General features: G+C 50.4%; 1 protein-coding gene across 1 annotated transcript in view; it reads right to left on the minus strand.

Annotated features, from left to right (window-relative positions):
- CLNK (cytokine dependent hematopoietic cell linker) overlaps positions 1-22,464 on the minus strand; it is a gene marked incomplete at both ends in the record, with an annotated part of 55,710 nt that overhangs the window by 22,331 nt on the left and 10,915 nt on the right. Inside the window, 6 exons of the mRNA XM_081156742.1 lie at positions 7,185-7,304; positions 8,527-8,546; positions 8,758-8,783; positions 16,294-16,339; positions 18,372-18,478; positions 19,576-19,717. Of these exons, the coding sequence (XP_081012868.1) occupies positions 7,185-7,304; positions 8,527-8,546; positions 8,758-8,783; positions 16,294-16,339; positions 18,372-18,478; positions 19,576-19,717 (461 nt within the window). The remainder of the gene's footprint in view (positions 1-7,184; positions 7,305-8,526; positions 8,547-8,757; positions 8,784-16,293; positions 16,340-18,371; positions 18,479-19,575; positions 19,718-22,464) is intronic.

Consider the following 22,464-nt stretch of genomic DNA (forward strand, 5'->3'; position numbering starts at 1 on the left):
CAGGGACAGGAGGTCACCAGGGTGGAAAGCCCCAGGTGCCTAGCAAAGGACAATTGTAGAGTGGGACCTCGCTCCAGGGTGACCTTTCCACCCCTAGCATATCACGGGCGGTTTGGGCCCCCTGACCTTTCCTCCCTGGAGATAACATCTAGGCCTCAGTTGTATTTCAGCCCCAGGCCTAGATAAGCAGCTAAACCAGTCACAGCTGCCCTCAGGCCCAGCTGCCTTGGATAATGACCCCCTGCCCTGGCGCCAGCCAGTCAGTCAGTGGGGACCCAGACCCTGAAAGGACACACCTGGCAAGCTGCTGAATATTCTACCAAGATCTTCCCCTGGGACCTCCCCTAAAATCTCTTCCCTTAAAACCATTACAAAGGAGGGCCCTTGGGCTCCTCCTCCTGGGAGCATTCCCCGAGCCTGGCCCCAGCCCCGCACGCCTTAGCATTACCATCAGCTTCCTCACTCCCAAGCTCCAAGGGCCCTTTGCCTCTATAACTTGTTTCCTAAGCCCATTTCTTCTAGGAATTACTTTTTATGCCCCTGTGATTAACAAAATAAATGTTCTCTTACAGTTAGGGCCTTGGCTCTGAATTCTTTCCTAGACAGAATCCAAGTACCGAGGTTGCCGAACCCGAGTCCGGTCTGACCCCACCAGACTACCACCCGGTGCCGTTCCTACAATAAACCGATGTTTGACTTCGTTTGTAAAGAGTTTGAACAGTTTATGAGAACTTAAATTTTTCCATAGTCATACATTTACTTTAATAGATTTACAGAAGTTCATTGTTAGAGAAAGTTTTGCTTGTTAGCCTAAGAACTACTTAAAAATCAAGTGAGTGAAACATATTAAATATTTCAAATGTTTAAGGAGATTTTACTCTATTTGTAAATGAGCCTTATTGTCTAAGATCCCTTAACCTCTCTAAGGTGACAAGCAGAGCGACTGTCTTTCTGCTTGGGTAAAATTACTAGATTTAAAAACAGCAGTGTACTTAACAGAAGCAATTGGAGGCTTCAGGAAAGCGAGGCTTCAGAACTGGCAACTTTAAATATTGGATTTTTAAGTGAGAACCCAAGTAATTGTGAGAAATCCCTCCGTACACAGCAACCGTCACTGGACACTGAAATGCCGAGTTGACAGACCCCACACGTTAGCTGCTCCCCTCACCTATAAAATGAAGGCAACTGGCTTTGGGTGGAGGGGGGGTCCTTCTCTTAAAGGAGATGTTTGAAGACAGAGGGACCTGCACAAAGTCACAAAAGGGCAGTCAAGGTGGGCACTCTGGTCTCCTCCCCACAGCACCACACTGCCGCTCAGAGAGCATCTCTGAACTGTGCTTGCCCACCTTTCGTGCCTGGAGATGGCTAATGCAACGTGGTCAGTGGCTACCTAAAGTCAGTGTTGCCACATTCTTTCCTGCACATAGTAGGTGCTCAATGCGTGTTTGAGGATAATACCTTTTTTTTTTTGTTAATCCTCACTGAAGGATACTTTTTCCATTGATTTTTAGAGAGAGTGGAAGGGAGAGAGAAACATTGATGTGAGAGAAATATCAAGACACATCTGAGAGAAACATTAAGACACATGGATTGGTTGCCTCTCAAACACGGCCTGACCAGGGCCTGGAATAGAACCTGCAGCCCAGGTATGCGCCCTTGACCTGGAAGCCAACCCGTGACCCTTTGGTGCATGGGCTGATGCTCTAACCACTGAGCAACACCGGCCAGGGCAGGATTATACCTTTTACTCTAAAAATAGCCCTTCTTGAGCCTCCCTTAGTTTTTAGTTCAGTTTCAAATGAATTGGATCTGAATCCATGCTCTGTCACCCATGAGCTCCATCGCTCTGGACAAGGAAAATTTCCTCTCCGAAGCTTGGTTTCCCCACCTGTAAAGTGGGTAAATCCAAATGGCAACAAAGAGGGTTGATTAAGGTTCTCATGAAATAACACATGTGGAAGCTATTTGGGATAAAATAACACCTTATATCTGCAGAAGGCCTTTAACGCTTTCTTTTAAATGAGACCGTTTTATTCTGAGATAAGTGCAGGTCTCAGGCAGGTGTAAGAAATGACAGATCATCGAGATCCTGCGTGCCCTTCTTTCAGTTTCCCTGATGGCGACATGGGGCACAACTATCGTGATGGTCAAGCTCACACTCTAACATCAGCAGTGTCCACTCATAAACGGGAATTTGGTCTTCTTCATAATCTACACACTCTCTTGTTTAAAGGGTCATGGTTTCCCAATAGCTATATTCTTTTTTCACTTCTCAAGTCATCAAAACATACTTTTTTTTTTGCCACTGACACTGCTTGAATGGATGCGTTCCAGCATTGCTGATTGAAAAGGGAAAATTGTGGTTGAGCAAACGGGTGTTTTGCTCCTTCAAATCAGGCTCTTTGTTAAATTATACTTCGGCTGAAGCCTGCATGTGGGCCACTGAGTTTGCTGAAGCAGAGGAAGCACCTGGCTCGGCGACCTCTCTGTGTCTTTGTGTCCTTAGTAACCCAAAGAAGATTGTGACGTTGCTTCCTGCACAGAGTCCCTGTGGGGTGGAGTTAATGCACCCCGAGGACTCCAAAGCCAGCCCTGAGCATGTGCGTGTGCGTGTGCATGTGAGTGTGTGAGTGTGAGTGTGTGTGTGTGTGTGTGTGTGTGTGTGTAGCTAGCGCTCAGCAAGCGCCCGTTACTCCTTGATTACCCAGGATGGTTTTATCTGGTGCATGTGCCATGGTGTTGACATTACAATGGATACAGTTAGACAGCCATTGCCTTTAAATCTCTTTCTAATTATGTCCAGAGGAGCCTCAGTGTCTCAGCCCCAGCCCCATCCTGATGGCTACTTGCCTTTGAAGGGAGAAAACTCCAGGCTCAAAGTTTTGGTCTGCAACTGTCTGTGTTGCAGTTACTTACGGTGATATATTTCCCCTTTATGCCAATTTACTTTAGTAAAATAAATAAATAAATATACATATATATAAATGAAATGAGGCCCTGGCCAGGTAGCTCAGTTGGTTGGAGCATCGCCCCTGATACACCAGGGTTGTGGGTTCGATCTCCAGTCAGCGCACACACAAGAAGCACCCAATGATGCATGACTATGTGGAACAACACATCGATCTCCCGCTCTCTTTCTAAAATCAATGAATTAAAAAAAAAAAAAAGAGATGAGCAAAAAATATTAAGTTCATGGAAATTGTAAACATCATGATAATGGTTTGTAATGGGCCGAGAATGTTTAACCAACCGCCCCAACTTCAAAGCCCTCTTCCAGTTTTAAGTCGCTAATGAATGATTTAAACGGCCCGTCCCTAATCTGAACGGCTGCCATCGGGATAGTTCTGTGAGGAGCCGCAGCCCAGCTTTAGAGGAGACAAGGGCGGGGCTGGTGGAGCCAACCGGCTGCGACACAATGGCTGGACCCACCGCCACGGCCCGGGAGCAGAGCCTTTGTGAAGGCTGCAGCTGCCCCGCCCCCATTCACCCCAGGTTGCCAGATGTAAATCTCAGCCTGGGCGGGGGTTCGCCCCCCAGGGCCCTGGCGGAGGTGATCACAGCCTCCTGGGGGTGGGCTGGGGATTCACCCCCGGCCCCCTGGCGGGGGGGGGGGCTGTTGGGAAGGGGCGGGGCTCCTTTTCCTGCTTTGGCAGAAGCAGCTCAGACCTCCAGCGGTCCTTCTGATTTCAGAGAGTGAGCCGATCAGCCGCCCCGGGGTGTGTGTGCCTGTGACCTGAGCCATCAGCAACGGCCACCTGACAGCCAGCATGAGGCCCGACTGAAAATGGGTTGAAAGCTGTCTCCCTAAAGCAACGCTCTCTTATTCGCAGGGCCCTTCCCAGGGTCTTGCACAGGGCTCCTCGGGTTTTTGTTCCTCAGGAGTCACCCCTGTAGCTTTGACCAAGTCCCCTAACTTCTCTGAATCTTAGTGACCCTCTGTGCCCAGTGGACAGGGCAGTGGCATTTCACCGGGCACCCACTGTGTGCCCTCCACCGGGCTGGGCACTCTGCCCTTCGGAGCCTTAGAAACCGCACGCGGCTGGCCGGTGGAAGGAGGCCGTGGGGTGACACGTCATTGCTCTGGAGGTGCTGGCCCTGAGGAGACCCGGCCGGTTGTCATCACAGCTGAAAACGACTCAACAAATGTCAAGGACGGAGGCAGAAGCACCAGAGGCGCGCGAGCGTCTAAGGTTCCGGCACCACCAGGTGGCAGCACCGCGGACGGCGCGACCCGCCGCCAGGGGCTCAGAGGGGCTCAGTGGGGCTCCGTGGAGCAGCGTTCACACACCAAAGCCGGGGCGCAGACGGTGCGGCCGGGACCCTCCAAGCTCTAACGGCAATGCACCCCCAGAACCCGGCCCCTCTGGGTGCCTAACCCTGCTGCCCATCACACGCACCCCTCAGGCAGTGGGAGCGGATCTGGGGGACAGTGCCCCTAGCAAGCTCTCGGTTTAGGTTAACGTGGAGCGGGGAGGAAGCGCTGCGTTAGGCCACCTGGGCCCCGCGGATACGGGGGACAGTGCCGCCAGCAAGCTCTCGGTTTAGGTTAACGTGGAGCGGGGAGGAAGCGCTGCTTTAGGCCACCTAGGCTCCGTCAGGGAAAAGAGGGTGCTGGGTGCCCACTCCTACCGGGACGCTGGGGGATGCTGTTGGCCTGTTTTCCTTCTCTTAGGAGGTGACAGACACTGTCCTGGGCACTTGAGAAAAGTCCCAGCCCCCCTCACCACATCCCGTCCCGTCCGCGGCTATTTTCTTCCTACAGTCAAGGAAAGCGGTGCGCAGCCGTCCCGGAGCTTTCCCGCATTACCCCGCGGAAGTGGCTGCGCTGGGGCCAGGCCCGGCCTGCTGGGTCCCTACATCCTGCTCTTTCCAGCATCAAAACAAAACAAAACACAGAGAGAAAAGGACACCCCCTTTTCTCCACAGGACACAGGCTCGTCACCATCGATGCTTGATCCGTCTTACCTTCTATCTATCTCCTACTTCTCGGGTTTCAACCAGGGCTTACCCTCCTAGCCTACTTGCTGGGGAGTTCTAGGGGTGCTGCCTTTTACATTTCCAATTCTGATGACTCCGCTTAATGGATCTGGTGGCCTCTTATTGTCGCTGCCCCCTAGTCTCTGTCTTTGAGAACAGAAATCAAAGCAGAGCCCACGCGGTGACTCCTGGCCTGGCTGGGACCCTTCGGAGGCTGCAGAAGGAAATACCTATTCATCAGACATCTGCTGTGTGCCGGGCACTGTGCCGGGAATAGGCACATGGGAGTGAGATAGTCCCTCCTTTTGGGCTGGAAGAGACAGACTTGTATCCAAATATATTTATGAGAAGGCAAGGGCCCCGGCTGAAGGGGCTCAAGGCCATGGTAGCAAGTAAGTGTTGGTTATAAACACACACTGGGCGGGCGCTGTCACGAGCTGGTCAGGAGCTGGTCAACTCACTTCACCCTGAGAGAAGCCCTGGGCTCAGGGGAGGTTAGCCATTTCCCCGAAGGCAGAGTTTCTCAGCCTTGGTACATTGGCCTCCTCAGTCTCACTGCTCTTTGCTGCTTAGCAGCATCCCTGGCCTCTCTACCCACGAGATGCCGGGAGCATCCCGCCATCCAAGTTGTCACAGCCAGATGTCTCTGGGCACAGATAACTCCTTGGAGACACAGTCACCCCCGGTTGAAGTCCCCTGTCCCAAACCACCAGCTCATAAGAAGGAGGGCTGACCTTCAACCTGGGCAGTTTGAATAAGGTCTTGAGAACTCATGTCCCTTCCCACATGCTATGCCCACTGCCAAGGGGACAGAGGAGACAGGAAACGGCGTGGGGGAGGGGGAAGGGGAGGGGTGGTGGCCTGGAAGATGTATGTTTGTGTGAAGCTGTGACGGAAAGGAAGATGAAGAGAGCCTGGCTGGTGTGGCTCAGTGGTTGAGCATCAACCCATGAGCCAGGAGGTCACAGTTTGATTCCCAGTCAGGGCACATGCCCAGGTTTGGGGCTTGATCCCTAGTAGGGCGCGTGCAGGAGGCAGCCGATCAATGACTCTCTCATTATTGATGTTTCTGTCTCTCCGCCTCTCCCTTCCTCTCTCAGAAATCAATAGAAACACACACATATATGTAAAAAGATGAAGAGACATTCACCACAAAATAAAGTGGGGAGAAATGACATTTTAGGCTCTTTAACTGCCTCCATCAGTGATAAATGGGTTTTCCATCAAAGTGTGCCTGATATTTTGAATTTCTGTATCCGTGAGAAAGACTCACTGGTAAATAATCCCAGTGTCCTGACTTCTGATTCAAACCTTCAGGGAGACAGCATCGCTCCTTCTGTGAGAAATGCGAGGGAAACGCTAATCTCTGCTCTAATTTCCAGAACAAGGTAATTCTGACAGTCCAACTCTGGGGGAAAAATACGCCCCTTCAGGTTTGTCACATTTTGTGATTAGAGCTGGCAGCCAATGCCCCACACGATAGGGAATGAGGGTCCCTCATCAGCACTAATACCAGAGGGTCGGTTTTGTAATGTTTATTTGTCACAGAGGCGGTAATGTTTTTGACAAATGGATTTCCATACGTGGTTATGTTCATGTGAAATACGAGTATATTTCACGGCTGATGGGAAGCTGGGGACCAATAGTGTTCCTTGAATAGCCCGAACCACCTTTTGGTTTTTACATAAAAGGTCCTGATTTTGTGCTGGCATTTAACATTTTCTTTAATAACTAATTCAGGTCTCAAGCGAGCCATTCTTTCAATAACTCATTTCATTACAAAAAAAGCTGTGTTTTCAGTTAAAGAATTAAACTACCAGCTCGGCGGGCGTGGCTCAGTGGTTGAGCATTGGTCTAGGATCCAGGAGATCGGGGTTCGATTCCCTGTCAGGGCACATGCCCGGGTTGTGGGCTCGATCCCCAGTAGGGGGGGTGCAGGAGGCAGCTGATCAATGACTCTCATCATTGATGTTTCTCTCTCTCTCCCTCTCCCACCCTCTCCCTGAAATCAATCAAAACATACTTAAAAAAAAAAAAAGAATTAAACTACCAGTTTCTAAGACTATTTTCCCTCAAGGTACAATTGGCCCCTCCTCACCGCATTAGGGAGCCTGTTCTGAGGGGTGACTGTTGGGTTGCCCTTGTCACCCTCCCCAGCCCACCCATCCCCCTGGGCATTTCACCAGCAGCCACGACCAGTCTCTCACCTGGGTCCCCTCTGCACGTCCGGGAAGGTGTGCCTCTGGGGGAAGGGGGACGGGCCGCCCTCGGGCTCGGGCTCGGGGGGCAAGGGCTGGTACTTCTTTGGAAGAGTGATAACAGGTAGCCTGTGTGCAGAGTCACAAGGGGAAGTGAGAAGCTTTGCAGCACAGGTGGCTCCTCAGACAGCCCTGCCCTCAGTGCCCCCAGCGTTGGGTGGGAAACGTCAGTTTCTGGGTGTTGCTACTTGATCGCTCCGCCTGGTCCATTCCAGGACATTCTCCAAGGAGCCTACACCTCCCTCCCTGCAATGTGCTCTTTGGTTAGGTTCTGTCCTCTGATGTCATTTTCTACAGGCTGGCTTTGGTTCTTCAATATGCCACCTGTTTGAGTGTTAGGAGGCCCGGGGACTAAATATCATAAGAGCCTTTCATTTGTCCCGGGCAGGAAAACCTGAGCTGTTTACACTCCCCAGAGAAACGGGGAAATGCCTGAGAGTCAATGACTGCCTCTCACCATGCAGTCTCCGTTCACTCACTCGCTGTCTAGCGTACGGGGCACTGTTGGTAGGTGCTGGGGATGCGGAGAGGAAAGGCTCAGTCGCTGGCTCAATACTTCCCTCTGGGAGGGCGAGAGACGTGACAGGAAGGTTCCCAGCGAGGGTGACGGCTGAAGCACTCCCAGGGCCCAGGGAGGGCGGGAGTGGCTGCCTGGGCAAAGCCAGGGAGGTCAAGCCTGTTTCTCTCGCCTCCATACCTATGTACTGGTAAATATAATAATATTCGTACTTATATATTTGCTTCTATAAATGTAAACTGATATGCTGTAAGTCCCGTGAAGGCATTTCCCAGGGCCAGTCCTATCCGGCAGGTGTCTGGACTGGAAGGGAGAGAAACGGGGAGGAACAGGGAGCAATGAGGAGGAGGGTGCGCTGGACAAGCAGCGGTGAGTGAGTGGCGGGTTCAACGCGTGAAGGAAGGCTTGTTTGACCTTGTCTCACCGGCCAACTCTTATTAATTTTTCACTGTCAATTTTTCTGTGTTTCTCTTTTATAAATTTTGGGGCTTTTCAAATTCTGGAACTTATTATCTAAGCATAGAGCACAGGGTCGGAGAACACCCGGCCCGTGGGCCATGACCCTCGAAGTCATCTGGTCTGGCCCTGCCAAGGCAACCTCAGGTAGGACTTGAAATTCAAGAAATATAGGAGCTTTTTTCAAAGCTAATTTTTAAGCTGATAATTTTGTATGGGCCGTGAATGATGCTAGAAATATCCAAATGGCCCTTGGCAGAAAAAAGGTTCCCCACCCCTGATGATAGCAGAACGAAATACTATTTTAAAGTGTCTTACCGAGGAGGTGGTAAAGGAGTCTGCAAAAAGAGAGAGAATCAGAAGTGAGATTTATTGTCGTAGAGCTGAGCTAATGGTTAATAACTTTTCGGTTTACAAACAGAAATGACAAATCCCAGCTAATCCTTCAGGCTATAGCTTTCAAGTGATGCCTCAGCCTCACAGTGCCCACGCCCCTGAGCTGCGGAAGCAAGGCGTGGGTAGCAAGCACGTTTTTATGGTCCTTCTTACCTTGTTTCTCTTAGTGGGTTTGTTTCCTAAAACGTAAAAAGGAACAACAGTGAGTTTACAGAAAATGTCATCGGGCTATTTTTACACAGAGTCACACGGAAATCATTTCCATTTGAATGATCTTGATGATCATGTCAATTAATATATTTTTAAAGATTTAATCGTCACCCCAGGATATGTTTATTGATTTTAGAGAGAGAGGAAGGGAGAGAGAGAGAGACTGATGGGGGAGAGAAACATCGAATAGGTTGTCTCCCATACATGCCCTGACCTGGAATCGAACCCACCACCTTTTGGTGTCCGGAATAACGCTCCAACCAACTGAGCCACGTTGGCCGGGGCAACATTTACTGCTATCTAATTAGGTACCCGGCACCAAGCTAATGTGGTATCTTTGGCTATTTTAATGACATCACCCAAAAGCTTAGACCCCATGATACTTTCTTAAGGCACAAAATTATTTAGACAACATAAAATGAACTCGCCCTCATTTCACTGTGTATCGGCTTCCCCTTCAGGGCTCCCTGGGTGCCGCTGACCTTCCAGTGAGGCCAGACAGTGGCTGTCCTAGAGGTCTTTTCTCACAGCCACCGCTCTGTCCATGGGGGGTCAATTCAATTCACTGGAAACAAGTTCAGTAAAGAGCAGAGAGTCAGGAATTCCGTAGGAACATTCCATTTAAGGTTTCAGAGACATCTATCTCTGCTCCAGTGACGGGAAGCTTAGAAAAGGCGATCTGTCTCCTTTTGTTCCGTGACATTACTGAGCACATAGCATGGGTCAGGCACGGATTCCTGTTTCACACATGTATTGATGCAGCTATTGGGGACTATAATACGAAAAAAAAAGCTGCTGTTCCCACATAACTTACATTTCAGTGGCAGGAGATAGAAAACAAACAAACAAATGTATATGATGACAGGTGAGGACAAGGTGCTACATAAAAATGAAGCTGGGTGAGGGATAGTCGGGCCTGGAGAGGGAGGGATGGGGATGGGACTGTATGTTTTCAGTAGACCCCAGAAGGCCCCCTGGATAGGTGATGAGAATAGAGGCCTGGGGAATGCGAGGGAGCGCACCATGTGAATATTTGGGCAGAGGGAACAGCAAGTGCAAAGGCCCTGAGGCGAGATGAGGGGGTTGGTGGTGGAGGGGGGGTGCCCAGGTGACAGGGCTCTCACAGGCTGTGGTAAGCACTCTGCCTGAGCCACGGCGCATCTTTTCGATACGCAGGCCAAGTGCTCTGTGTCTTCACTGTAATGTAGGATGTCGGGTTTTCTCTGGCTTCCTTTCGTAGTCCCCGCACTTTAAAAATCTGGGTATGCTATTATCAGCGACAGTAACAGAAATGCCCGAGGCTTCAGCTGCATCAGACACGCCTGCTCTCGGTAATTATGCCTCACGCTCTGCTCTTCATGGCTTAGAGGAGCGATTCTCAACCTTCTTCATCTCCCAGCACAAAGCTAATTACTAAAATTCTGTGGCACACCAAAAAAATATTATGTTTTTTGCCAATCTGACAAAAAAACAGGTATAATTTTGATTTAGTCACACCTGATGGCTATTGTTGGGTTGGCTGCTGCCAATTTTTTTATTTGACAGTCTAAGGGAAGAGTGGTCGGTGCCCCTGACTGAAGAGTCAGGTAGGTGTTTGAAAAATTCTGGCTGCACACCGGTTGAAAATCGCTGGCTTAGATCCCTGAAACCCAAGAAGCTAAGAGCTGGAGATGAACTCCAGGGACCCCGCGAGCAGGGAAGCTGGGCCACACAGCTCTGAGGGCAGTCCAGGTGAAACCCGGCCAGGTGCTCGGGGTGCCGGCGGAGGGTGAGGCTGGAGCTGACTTCCTTGGGTTTGAACCTTGGCTCTGCTGCTTACTGCGGGCGGAATCCCGGCAGGTGCTCAAGAAACACCCTGAAATAAAGCCCCGGACTGGAGGGGCCGAGCTTTCTCCCCGGAGGGTGGGCTGGCGACGCACTTCCTGGGAATTTGCATGTGGAGTAAGTGACTTGGGGCCCTGGGTCCCCGGCTTTCGTTACTGACACTGGTGAGCGATGGAAGATCAGAGGCGATGCGGCAGTTCCCCCTCTTGAGAAGTGCACAGATATTCTCGGGCTCTGTGCAAAGTTTCACGTCTGTCACGCAAGAAGGCTAAATATTCCTTCTCCCAGGTCCTTCCCGTCTGGAAAGTGAACGAAGCAGCCTCACGGCCGCCGGCACGCTCGCCACCTGGCGGCCACGTGTGTCATCAGCGCCCCCGGGCTCCAGAGTCGGAGGAGACGGCTCGGTTCAGAGGCTTGGCCGCGGGATCTGTCGGCCCGGCCTGCCCGGTACCTCTGACTTATTGGGGTGAGACCATGAAGAGTTTCCAGCCTCACAGGGCGCGGTGAAGTTAAAGCAAAACCTCCCGAGAAGACAAAAGTATCGTGAGACCGTGTCGGGTCCGAGCAGCTTGTAACAGTTTATTAGAGCTGGGGACGGAGTACCTAGTGAGTCTCTCTTCTAAGGCGTCATAAATCCGAGGCGGGAAGGAACGCAGGCCCCAGATCCATCGTCTACACAACTCTCAGATGTGAGCTGCTTCTGGGCATCAGAAATAATGCTGAACTGCTCCTGAAGCTGCCGTCTCTCGCCTCAGGCCAGTGTCCCCTGTTTTCCCACATGCTTAATATAGAACTGGCCAGACTGCGGGCTCCGCCAGGGCCTGGCACGAAAGGACTCGAAACGAAGTGACCTTCTGCCCTGGCAGTTATCGCAGTGCTATCACTGTCTGCTTTTCAATTCTAGCTGCGGCTACTTTATATTTCTCTATCAGGAAAGACATTCGCTGCATCTAGCAGTTATCAGACGCTTTTCCTTTCCTCCGAGCCTGATTTTCTCTGGGTGGTGGCGAGACAGCCAGCTGCCCTGCAGTCTCACTGAGGAGTGGTTTTACAAAGCTTATAGCCTTAACTTTGAACTGAGTATTGTATTAAAGTCTGTTGCTTTTGAGCCAGGGGTCGTGTCTGAAATACATTTAGACCTGTTAAGGATGTGATATATAGGATGGCAAATTCCATCATTTTGGGGGTATTTTGTGCTGCTGTGTTCCGCCACTGGGGGGGGCCGCGCCCCCCCATCAATTCCTGTCTTCAGCACTGAACCTGCACGGTGCGGATCAGTGGGCTTCCGGTTAGGGAGCAGCGGGGGGGCTTGCAGAATACATTTCAGGTACTAGCACATACAGAGAGCTCTGGAGCCACTGCCACAGTGGACACAGCACTGGGTCCTGGTCTTGGCTGTGACCACTTGCTTGGCGACCTTGAGCAAACCAGTCCTCTTGCTGGACCTCTTTGCATAAAACGAGGGAGTTGAACAAGGTTCACATCGATGTCACCTCTGACTCGAATTCCTTTGGCATCTAAACTTGTCTGAAAGCCGGCTGGCAGAAAGGTCTTTGGACGGCATCACGTGGAATTCCGTTTTGCTTCTTTTCAAGCGAGCTGGTGTTTCCGGATTTGCATGTTTAGTCACCTCTGCGTAATTCTCTTTCTTGTCTTGGGTGGCTTAGTGTGTCTTGTTATAAATCCAGTCTTGTGTAGGGTTTGCCTGTCACTTCCGAGGAGATTGGTGCAGAGCTTGTGTTTGGTGTACAACCAAGGCAAAGAGAAATTCATTTTAGCTTCCTTTGTTCTCAGTGTTAAGAAGCTGAGCCACACCTGGCCGGTGCGGCTCAATGGTTGAGTGTCGACCCATGAACAGGAGATCACGGTTCCATTCCGGGTCAGGGCACATGCCCGCGTTTCGGGCTGGATCCCCAGCAGGGGCCCTGCGGGAGGCAGCCGATCAATGATGTTTCTCTCCCTCCCCCTTCCTCTCTCTCTAAAATAAAATAAAAGAAAAAGAAGCTAAGCCACACCACATTCGAATGCTACAGCTCTCCTCATTTGAAAAGACGATGACTTCCGAATCTGTGGTTAACGCTAATGGTTCCTCTCAAACAACTTACACTATGTATATACATACTTTGCCCTCAAGTAAAACTTTTATCCATTTTTAGCAATGAAAATAAAGTCAAGCTTCAGGGAAGATAAGTTCTTAAAATCTGACAGTTTCCAGATAATGTCAGAAGATGATTGTAAGAAAAATGACACAAAATGTACATTAACATAAATCTATAACTGCTCAACTTGATGAAAAACATCACCATAAAATCCTGCCATTACGGAACCACCCGATAGGTTTTTTTCTATGACATTTGGTGAGAATGAATAAATTATCTGAGGATGTGTTTGCATCAAAAACACAGAAGTTGGTAATAAACACATAAATCATTGAAGCATTTCCTAGCAAGATGCCTGATCTTGGAAACGGGGGCATTCATATCAATTTCCCCTCTTGCCGCTTCCTTCCCTGTGTAGTACCTTGGAGCTCTGGGTGCTAATGGAGGGCCATCAATTATGGGAGCCTGCGAGGATGCGCAGGAAATAATTCCTATTGAAGTTTTCCAACACCCCCCCCCCCCCCCCCCCCCGCCCAAGCTTAAACTTCTGTAAGCCTCGCTTTCACTGAGGTCCTCTCTGCAGCTTTGGCCTCAGTTTACACTGGGATCTATTTTTAAAATCAGTCCTATTTTTGTAGCCGTGGTACCCATATACCAGCCAGCATCCCCTGTAAAACTGACAACACTAACTTAACTCTGAGGGATATGTCCTTGTTGCTCTCCCTGAAGACTTTGTTTGCTTTTTGTGCTATGGGCAATTAATACACATAAAGAAGCATAATCCCCTTTTTGCCTAGACTACCGGGAAGCTCAGAGGCAAATGACTATCTCAGTCTTACTGGAAGGTAGTGATGTGCACCTGAGGATCCTGAATTTTATCTTTGTTATATAGTCTATGTAGGTTTTTCTACGATTTTTAATTTTCTTCTCTTTTACTATGCAAGTTTTTCTTAGCTACTCCAATATCTTTGTGAGACAAGGTAACGTATAGATAAATAAATGAAAGGATAATTGTGATACTGTGATTTATCACAAGAAATGTAGACTGGTCTTTGTTCCTGTGTCTGGCACAGAGCTCCTAAATCCCTTGGAATTCCTAAATAATGAAGCTATAAAAGTGTCTTTTGTTACGTTAATGAGGCGAGTGTTAGGCCACGCCCACCGTGGGCTGGTTGCCTGCGGAGCCATCCGTGTGATTAGAGGGTTGGACTGTTCGGCCCAACTGAAAGCTGGGAAGGGGAGAGGGGCTGGAGATGGAGCTCGGCCGCAGGGGCAACGATTCAGTTACTCTTGTCTATGTAACAAAGCCTCCATGAAAGCACCAAAGGATGGGGCTTGGTGAACACGTGGGGATTCAGGAAGCATGGACTCTCCTCCCCTCGCATGCCTTGTCCTGTGCACCTCTCCACCTGGCTATTCCTGAGCTCTAACCTTTTATAAGAAACCAATAATCTAGTAAGTAAAATGCGTCTCTGAGCTCTGTGAGCCGCTCCAGCAAACTCATGGAATCCACGGAGGGGGTCGTGGGAACCTCCAACCTGGTCGGATTTTATGGTGACGTTTTTCATCAAGTTGACCAGTATAGCTGGTCGGTCAGAAGCAGGTGGCGACCTGGACTTGAGACTGGCGTCTGCAGTGGAGGTCGCGGAGGTGGTCTGGCAGGACCGAGCCCTTCGCCAGCGGAATCTCAGGTTACGTCTGGGTAGATAGTGTCAGAATTGAAGTGACAGGTAGGACACCAGTGGTGTCTCAGAATCGCTTGGTGGTGCGGGGTGAGAAACCCCAACCACGTGTAGAAATTGGGATCAAAACTGTCCAGTTAAGCAGACATACTGACAGGGAAATAATGCCCAAAGAAGCTTCTGTAGTCGGAGAAGCCAAGGTGGATATCTACAGAGAACTGTCAAGAAAAGAGAGGAACTGCCAAGTCCTGTTCTTGTCCGGTTTCTCCCCAGGACCCATTTCCCAGTGGACCTCCATGAAGGTCCAGTTACGACCTGGAACGTTTGTATCACATGCTCACGGCATGGTCCGGGACCTCTCTCTGCTTCTGGTCTCCTCCTGGGTCAAGAGCATGAAAATACTCTACCGATTCACCTGGGTTAGTGCTTCTGAGGAGTAAAATCCATCTTAATGGAGAGGAGCTCCCAGTCGCATGCTGTGCACACCGAACATCGTTGCCACATTTAAGGACTGACGAGGGCTGATATGAAAGCCCCCACTCTGGGGGGTTCAGGAATGGGGTGGAAGGAAGGTGGGGATCTGTGAGGTTATGTGGGATGGAGACAGAGATGTACCAGGGAACAACTACTGTTTCCACCATCACAGTGTCCTTGCCTCCACGGATGCGACGGAATTGAACAGTCATAAAGGCCCTGCTCGCTCCTCGTCTGAGAGGAAAGCAGGACTGTGGCAGAGCTTGGGCTCTGGCTGCCCTCGTTGTCCCTTCCACGTGTTTCCCGTTGCAGAGATCTGCTGTTTGCTCCTCCAGGTTCCTCTACCCCCTGCACCCCACTCTCCGCCCTGGCCACCAAGCGGTATGGGCCACGCCGGGGCCGTCCTGTCCTCTGGTTTCTGGTTGGGCTCAGCCCCTGGGAAGCCCCAGGAGACCAGAGGGAAGCTTGGCTGCCACCTCATGAGGTCCACCTGGGCTGGTGCTGTCCCTCGACCGGCGGTCGCTGCTCTTCTGAAGGCATCGTGCTCCTCCTGGTCTTCAGCGACTGTCCCCTCATCGCTCTGGGCCGGGGGGTGGTGACAGTGCCCCTGCCTTTAGCCCCAGTTCTGGCACCGTCCCTGGTTCTTCCCCTGCGCCCACGTGCCTCAGTAAGTGGTTCCTTTGTAAGTAAACTTCCTTAAATTACCCTGATTGGGGCGTGCCCCCCGTTTCCTGTTAGGACCCTCGCTGTTACACTGTCCCGTTAGAGAATGTGTGGTATTAGTGATATGTGAGACTAGAGCAGCAGACACATAAAAGGTGAATCTGCTATGTCTCGCTGGTGGGGAATGTAAATCATGGGATTGCCATCTTTTCCAGTCGGACATTGTAAGAGAAGACAGGGGTGCGGGGAAAATAATGGGAGAGGTTACAATGGACTCGATCCTATTAAATTTCTCTGCTGCCCTCTGCTTCGAGCGCTACCAAAATTACTTCCCTTCTGCCTCCCACCTGCATCTTCATCTCCAAATTGAGTTGCTTTGCCTAAAGCTTTGATATCTGTTTTCATATTAATTAATCAACATTTTAAAATTAGATTTCTATCTTGTCATGATTTTATTGGGAGTATGCTTAGAAAAATAACTTAGTTATATGCTTGCCACGAGCCATATGGTTTAAAACAATTTCTTTCTGAAATTTTCACAATCTCTTCATCAATAAAGTAAGGTGATAAAAAGGCATAAGATGTGTGAGAATCTTTCTAAAGTTAGTTATTTCGCGAAGGGTGAAAGTTCCTAGATCACCTTGTTTGAGAAAATCCGTGGCCACAAACAAAAATGCGAGAAGATTTTGGAAGCAAAGAACTATGCTTAGATGTCAAATGTTCAGGTTTGACCTTACCTTGAACAGGTTGGCCTCTGATGTTCTTGGAAATGGGTTTGTCCACCTGTAGAAGACAATGGGGCACCATTATCTCTTAAATTGTGGCTATGATGCCGTCTCATGTCCTGCCACTCCGCATGGTTAGATTCCCAAGCATCAGGGCATAGGACTCGTCACTCTCAGAGGTCACCACTGTGTACGGTTCGCAGTCAGTCAGTGAGTGTCAATATGTGTCCCGCTGGGCCAGCGACGAGTGTGGCGACTGTGGGTGGTATTGGTCATAAAACTACTTGGGTCTGAGATCCAACCCTGACTCTTGTTGCCGTGAAACTTAGGAAAGGCGGTTAGCATGTTGAAAGCCTTTGCTTTTCCGTCTTTATTCCAGGGACAACACTCGGTCCGTTCCTGTCGCTGTTATTACGAAGACCATTGTACAGGATCAAGTACACCGGAGGCAAGTGAGCAGGCAGATCAGCGTGTGCCTCTCAGAGGCCTGGGTTGGGGTTTCACCTCCATGGTGTGCTAGCGACTCCCATCTTCTATCAAATAAATATTTATTAGAACCTATTATAGCACACCTGCAATGATGCTGGACTATGAGGAAACGAGGGGCATATTGGAGTCTCAAGAGGATTCAGGCACGTACACAGCTCTGAGTTTCCAACACATTATACAATTATAACCCAGGTGTCACTATAACCCAGGGTTCTCAGTCTCGGAGAACTCACTGTCGGAGCCGGGGCTGGAGAATTCTTTGGGGTGGGGGGCTGGCTGCCGGTGCCTTGTAGCATGCGCGGTGGCATCTTTGTCCTCCACCCACTAGATGGCAGTAATGCCCCCAGTTCTAACAACCAAAAAATGCCTCCAGACATTGCCAAGTGTCCCCTAGGGAGCAAGTCACCCTGCATGAGAACCAGGGATTAAAGCACTGTGTTGCTGGTGTCAGAGCCTGCTTCCTCCAGAGGCTCCTCCAAAGCCGTGGCTGGGCTGAGTGACATGGCTTAGATCTCTCTCTCTCTGTGCCCTGTCTGAGCATTTCCCGTGACTCTGAAGCTGCCAGGTTGGGCCACTGCCTCCTCCATCGGACTGGCTGCTGCCTCCCCTTTTCATCTCCAGCGCTGAGCACAGTGCGGGCACGCAGTCAGTGCTCAATAAACGGAAACCCGGGCAGTAGATTCGTGGTTTAGGACGATTGTAACCAGCCAAGGAGTCTAGATAAAATCTGGCCTCTGTGAGGATTCCTGAAGACCCATTTCACAGATCGCTTCGTCTCAACATAAATGTGCAGAACTAACAGGAATTAGCCCCTGAGAATGAGGTGACAGTGAAAATGTAACCTGCTTCTCATGAAACTTGGTTATTCAAACACTGATTATACAAGTGGATCTCCCTGTCCATCCGCGCCGAGGCCGCCTCCTTCTCCAGTTTACGGACAGTTTCCCTCCCGGCCAGAGCTGTGCTCACGCCCCCATGCCCTTTCCCTCACAATATTTCATGGACTTCATGTGCCGAGATCATAGTTCCGCTTGCTAAGGGTCTAGCCGAAGAAAATCTGTGTTGTAACAAAAGCTACAAAGGTATTTTGAAGGAATGGAAAACAATAAGAATGGAGGCTTACATTCTGGCCTAGTTATTGAAAAAAATCAAATGAGAATTATCTAAAAAATTCTCCTGACGGCTGACTTACATGTAAAGTGTTGATGAACAGTGATTTCTAGGGAAAGAAAAACTGGTCTTTTGGGGTCAGCATTCTCTGCTGCTTGGTCACCAGACCACAGCCTCCGTCCTGAGCCTCTGATCCCGTCACTCTGGAGCTCTTATCTTTGCCTGGATATGCTTTGTGCTCCAGTGACGGTGCCCTGAGTGTCCTTGGCCCCCGGGCGGGCCCTGATGCAGGCCTCAGTGATGGCAGATAGTCGCGGAAAACCCTCAACAGACGTCAGCTCTCCTCCCTTCCATGGGACCATGGTCCCACCAGTCACGGGAGCTAGACAGGCTCGTTCCCAACAAGGTGCCCGGGAATGAGAGAGGGGTGCTCCTGGCTGCCAGGCAGTGCCCCACACGTGTCTGGCTCACAGGGGCGAGCCTTCACTCACCTCTTCCTGCCCGGTCTGTGCGGCCCACCTCTGCCCCTCCGCAGGGACCGGCACCTCGGCACCCAAGGGAAGGGGCGTGTCCACCATGCCCGTGAAATAGCGCGTATCTGCGAACAGAGAAAAACTGAAGTCACACCTTACACGGACTCAGCACATTGCAACTCATACAGTTCCCGCACATCTGCAAGCTCAGAGTCCCCAGAACAAAAGCGTGGGGCCAGCAATCGTGCTCCTACTTTACAGATGCGGAGACTGAGGCACGCAGAGGAGAAGTCCCCCCTCCGCCCGGACACGCGAACGCCGGGGGCAGGACTGGCCCATCTGGCTTCTGGGCCCCGGGGTTCGCAGCCTTCGAGGCCCGGCTGTGGCACACCCCGTGAAGATCTTCCTAGATCCCACCCGCTCCGTTCTGTTTTATACATGCAGCACATTCTAGCACGTGTATCTGTTGATCTTCTGCTTCTGCCTCTAGCCTGTGCCCTCCTGGGACCCTGGGTGTGCCCTGTCTGTCTTCGCGCCCCTCGGTCGGTCCTGGCACGGTAGCTGGCACAGGGCAGGCCTCAGCGAATGCCCGGTGAGTGAGCCAAGGAATGGCGCCCTTCTTTCCAGGGTGGTTCTCTTTGGAAGAACTTATGTAGGTTCATTTTGGGGCCGGGTCCCCCGAAATCACAGCTGCCGCCCCCGGGGCTCAGAGGGTGTGTGGGCCCCAGCTGGAGGCAGGCCCCGGCTGGAACCTGGGTCCTTCCTCGGAACAAGCTGGGCTTTTCCGCTACGCTCCCCGCTGCTCCCACGCTGGCTCCCGAGATGCACTGGCCCAGGGGAAAGCCTTCCTTTCACTCCCCGCCTCTAAACCAACCCTCTCAGCTGTCCCGTGGTGCCCACATCTCTGCCTGCGCCCCTCTGCCCTGCTCGCCGGCCATTCCCAGGGCCAGGACGAGCACCGCGATTATAACCGACAGCTACGGAGCCCGACTCCGCCAGGTCCTGTCGTGGGGACTCGACACCCGGCATGCGCGGCCCCTCCTCAGAACCCTCTGGGATCAGTTCTGTGATGACCCCTAGTTCAAGCAGGAAAGCGGAGTTTTAGAGGCCTGCCCGAGGTCACGCCTCTGGAAAGCCACGGAGGCAGGATTCCCCCGGGAGCTAGTTAAGCAGAACCCGCAGCTTTGATGGAGCCTTTTGGGGCGCTAGGCCCCACCCTTACCTGCATATTCAGATTCCTTTATAGGCCTGGCTGGCAGGATTTTCATCTGCTGCCAAGCCTCTGCCACGTGAAGCGTGGGGTCTTCATAGTCGTCATTCGCGGGGTCTTGGGCTCCATCCAGGCCCTCGGCAAGGTTCCTTTCCTGAGCAGGAGGGGACAGTCGAGCGAGTCAAGGGAGCGCACAGCGGCGATAAAGATCCCAGGCTACAGGGCCGGCTGGCGGAGTGGGGCAGGCTCTCTTAGGGGCGAGTTCAGAGCCTGGGTGCTGGGGCAGTGAAACTCTCGTGGTAGGTGGAGTTCTAACACTGTCCCCAAATACTCCCATCCTCTGTCATTCAGTCGCATAATTATCTAGGTGCCGCTGTGAGGGGACATTGCAGATGTGATTAAGATGACTAATGAGCTGCCTTTGAAATGGAGAGATCATCCTGGATTAGCTAAGCCCTTAAACGCAGAAAGGGGATCTATTTGCAGGCGGCAGGATCTTGTGTGCAGAAATCCCAAGGAAACCACTTATTAGTTCTAATGAAAACTAATAAACAATGTGGCAAGGTGGCAAGATACAGAATCACTATACAAAGTTCAGTTACATTTCTAGATACTAGTAATGAGCTCCGGGTCTGAGCACCAGGAGCACCAGGATTGGGCAGCCGTGAACAACGGCCACGATCGTCATGGAAATTCTGGGTCTGCACCCGTGTGCTGGGATCCGGAGTAGGTGCTGTGCCACGTCTAAGCAGGCAGACTCCTCCGAGTGATCGTCTGCACATCAACGATCCCTTTTCCTTCCTGGGTCTCAGAATGCTCACCTCTGGCCTCGTTTATAAAAATGGTTTTTGTGTTTGTTTGGGTACGAGAGAGAACCCAAGCGTCACACTGGTCAGGGACGCTGAAGTTCTGAGAGATCTGAGCAGAGTGTCCTGTGATGTCAAGGGCTCAGGGGGAGGAGACAGAGTCCTCTCCAGGCGGAGGGGGAAGGTGGGATGCGGGTGGCTTCAGGTGACACTGTTGGGCTGGGGGGGCTGGCGGTTGGAGAAGCCTGTGACACACACTCGGAAAATCTCTGACGTCTTCAAGTTTCTCCTAAGGTGTCAAATGGCCACGGCCAGAAATAACAGGCCCAGGTACAAGAGATTTTTATGCATGTTCCCTGACCTGGCCTTCAAAAGCAAGAGCTTCTAGCCTTCTTTTACAAGTATAGGAACTGGGACTGGTGACTTCTGAAAGCCACGCAGGTTCTAGGTGCCACAGGAGGGCAGACCCAGGTCTTCCCGCCACACCTCGACTGGGATTAAATATATATTTAAAGTTGTTCTGGACCCTAAGAATGGAGGGCAGGGGATTCTGGGTGCTCCGTGTGCAGCATCCGTAATCTGGGCTTTTAATCAGATGGCAGTGGCAGACAGTGCGAGGCTGGGCTTGGGCCCTGAATTGTTTCTCTGCAGAGAGAATTTCATTTCTTCTCAGCCGATCACAGCCGAGCCACAGAGGCGGGGGGGACACGCCAACTCTTTCTCTGGACTCGCTGACTATTGTTTTATAGTCAATAGCCCACCTCTGTCCAGCTGCCTTGCTGGGTCACGGGGAGGGCATGTGGGGACACTGGAGGAACAGCAAACCCCCCCCCCCATCTAAGGAGAATCTGCACCAGACCCCTCGAGTCTTGCCCACAGGACTGCATAGAAATATTTTGGTTTATTTCTTTCCAGGAAGGGAAAGAGACAGAGTTTTGTTTTAATTATAAAATTTACATCTATTTATCTATTAACCTATTTATTATCTACTGTCCATCTCAGGGGTTTTTCACTAAAAATCCAGGATTCTTTATCCATAAAACTCAAAATTAATAGTTTGTGATTGAATGATTGATTGATTGCTTTTATGTGTGTGTGTCCTGGTGTGATGTTCCATCTGAATTAGATTTTTAAAGAAGTCTTTCAAACAGGAAAGAAGCGATGATTTTACAGGTAGATTCTGTCTGTCTATCTGCCTATGTTTCTATCTATCCATCCATCCATCCATCCATCCAATCTATTCCATACATCATCTACAGATATGCTAGTTAAAACTATTTAAATAATACACATATATAATTCTACAATAAAATCACTTATAAATATTAGCTATCTGAGTTCTGTTATAAATTTTCTTTAGTCATTACCATTCTTTGCAAATATTATTAATGGCTTCATCCTGTGAATATAATATATTTAACTACTGTTATATTATTGCATATTTAGCACGATTCCACTGTGCTACCATTTAAGATATATCATTATGAAATATAAATGAGTGTGTTTAAATATTAATCCGAATTCGAGCTTAGATTCTTGGTTTAAATTCCCGACCACGGAACTACTGGGCCAAAGGAAATGGACATTCTTCCATTGCTTGGTGAATATTAAGAAATTGCTTTCCAGAAAGTTCGTTCCACGGGCAAGGCAGCGTTTTTCTCATCGCACACTTGCCAGCACCGGGTGTTGGTATTTTTACCTGTCCGTCTTCACAGTGGCCCCATGAATTAATTTTATCTCCCTTTTATAGCTGAGAAGTCGGCATACAGTTTTATACCCAAGAATGGAAATACAATTTTCCCTGACTGGAAATGAGACATTTTGAAATTTCTTTCCTTTGTTTTTAATCCACCCAGCACCTTGAAGAAAGCCAGTTACTTTGTGAATATCAAAGGCAGAGAGGAGGCAAGGGAAGCCGACTTACGCAGTCCAGGGGAGGCTCGTTAGCAGTCAGCGGTGGGCCTGCAAGAACAGAGCGGCGACGTTAGCGTGAAACCCCTGGTTCCCCCACAAACCCAGTGCTCATTCCAATTAATCTTCCTCGACTGTAATTGCTCACAATGAAGCGCCTACTGTCCTCACTCTTTGTGCTGCT

Source organism: Miniopterus schreibersii (assembly GCF_964146895.1).
Source record: "Miniopterus schreibersii genome assembly, chromosome: 1".
NCBI classification, from domain to species: Eukaryota; Metazoa; Chordata; class Mammalia; order Chiroptera; family Miniopteridae; genus Miniopterus; species Miniopterus schreibersii.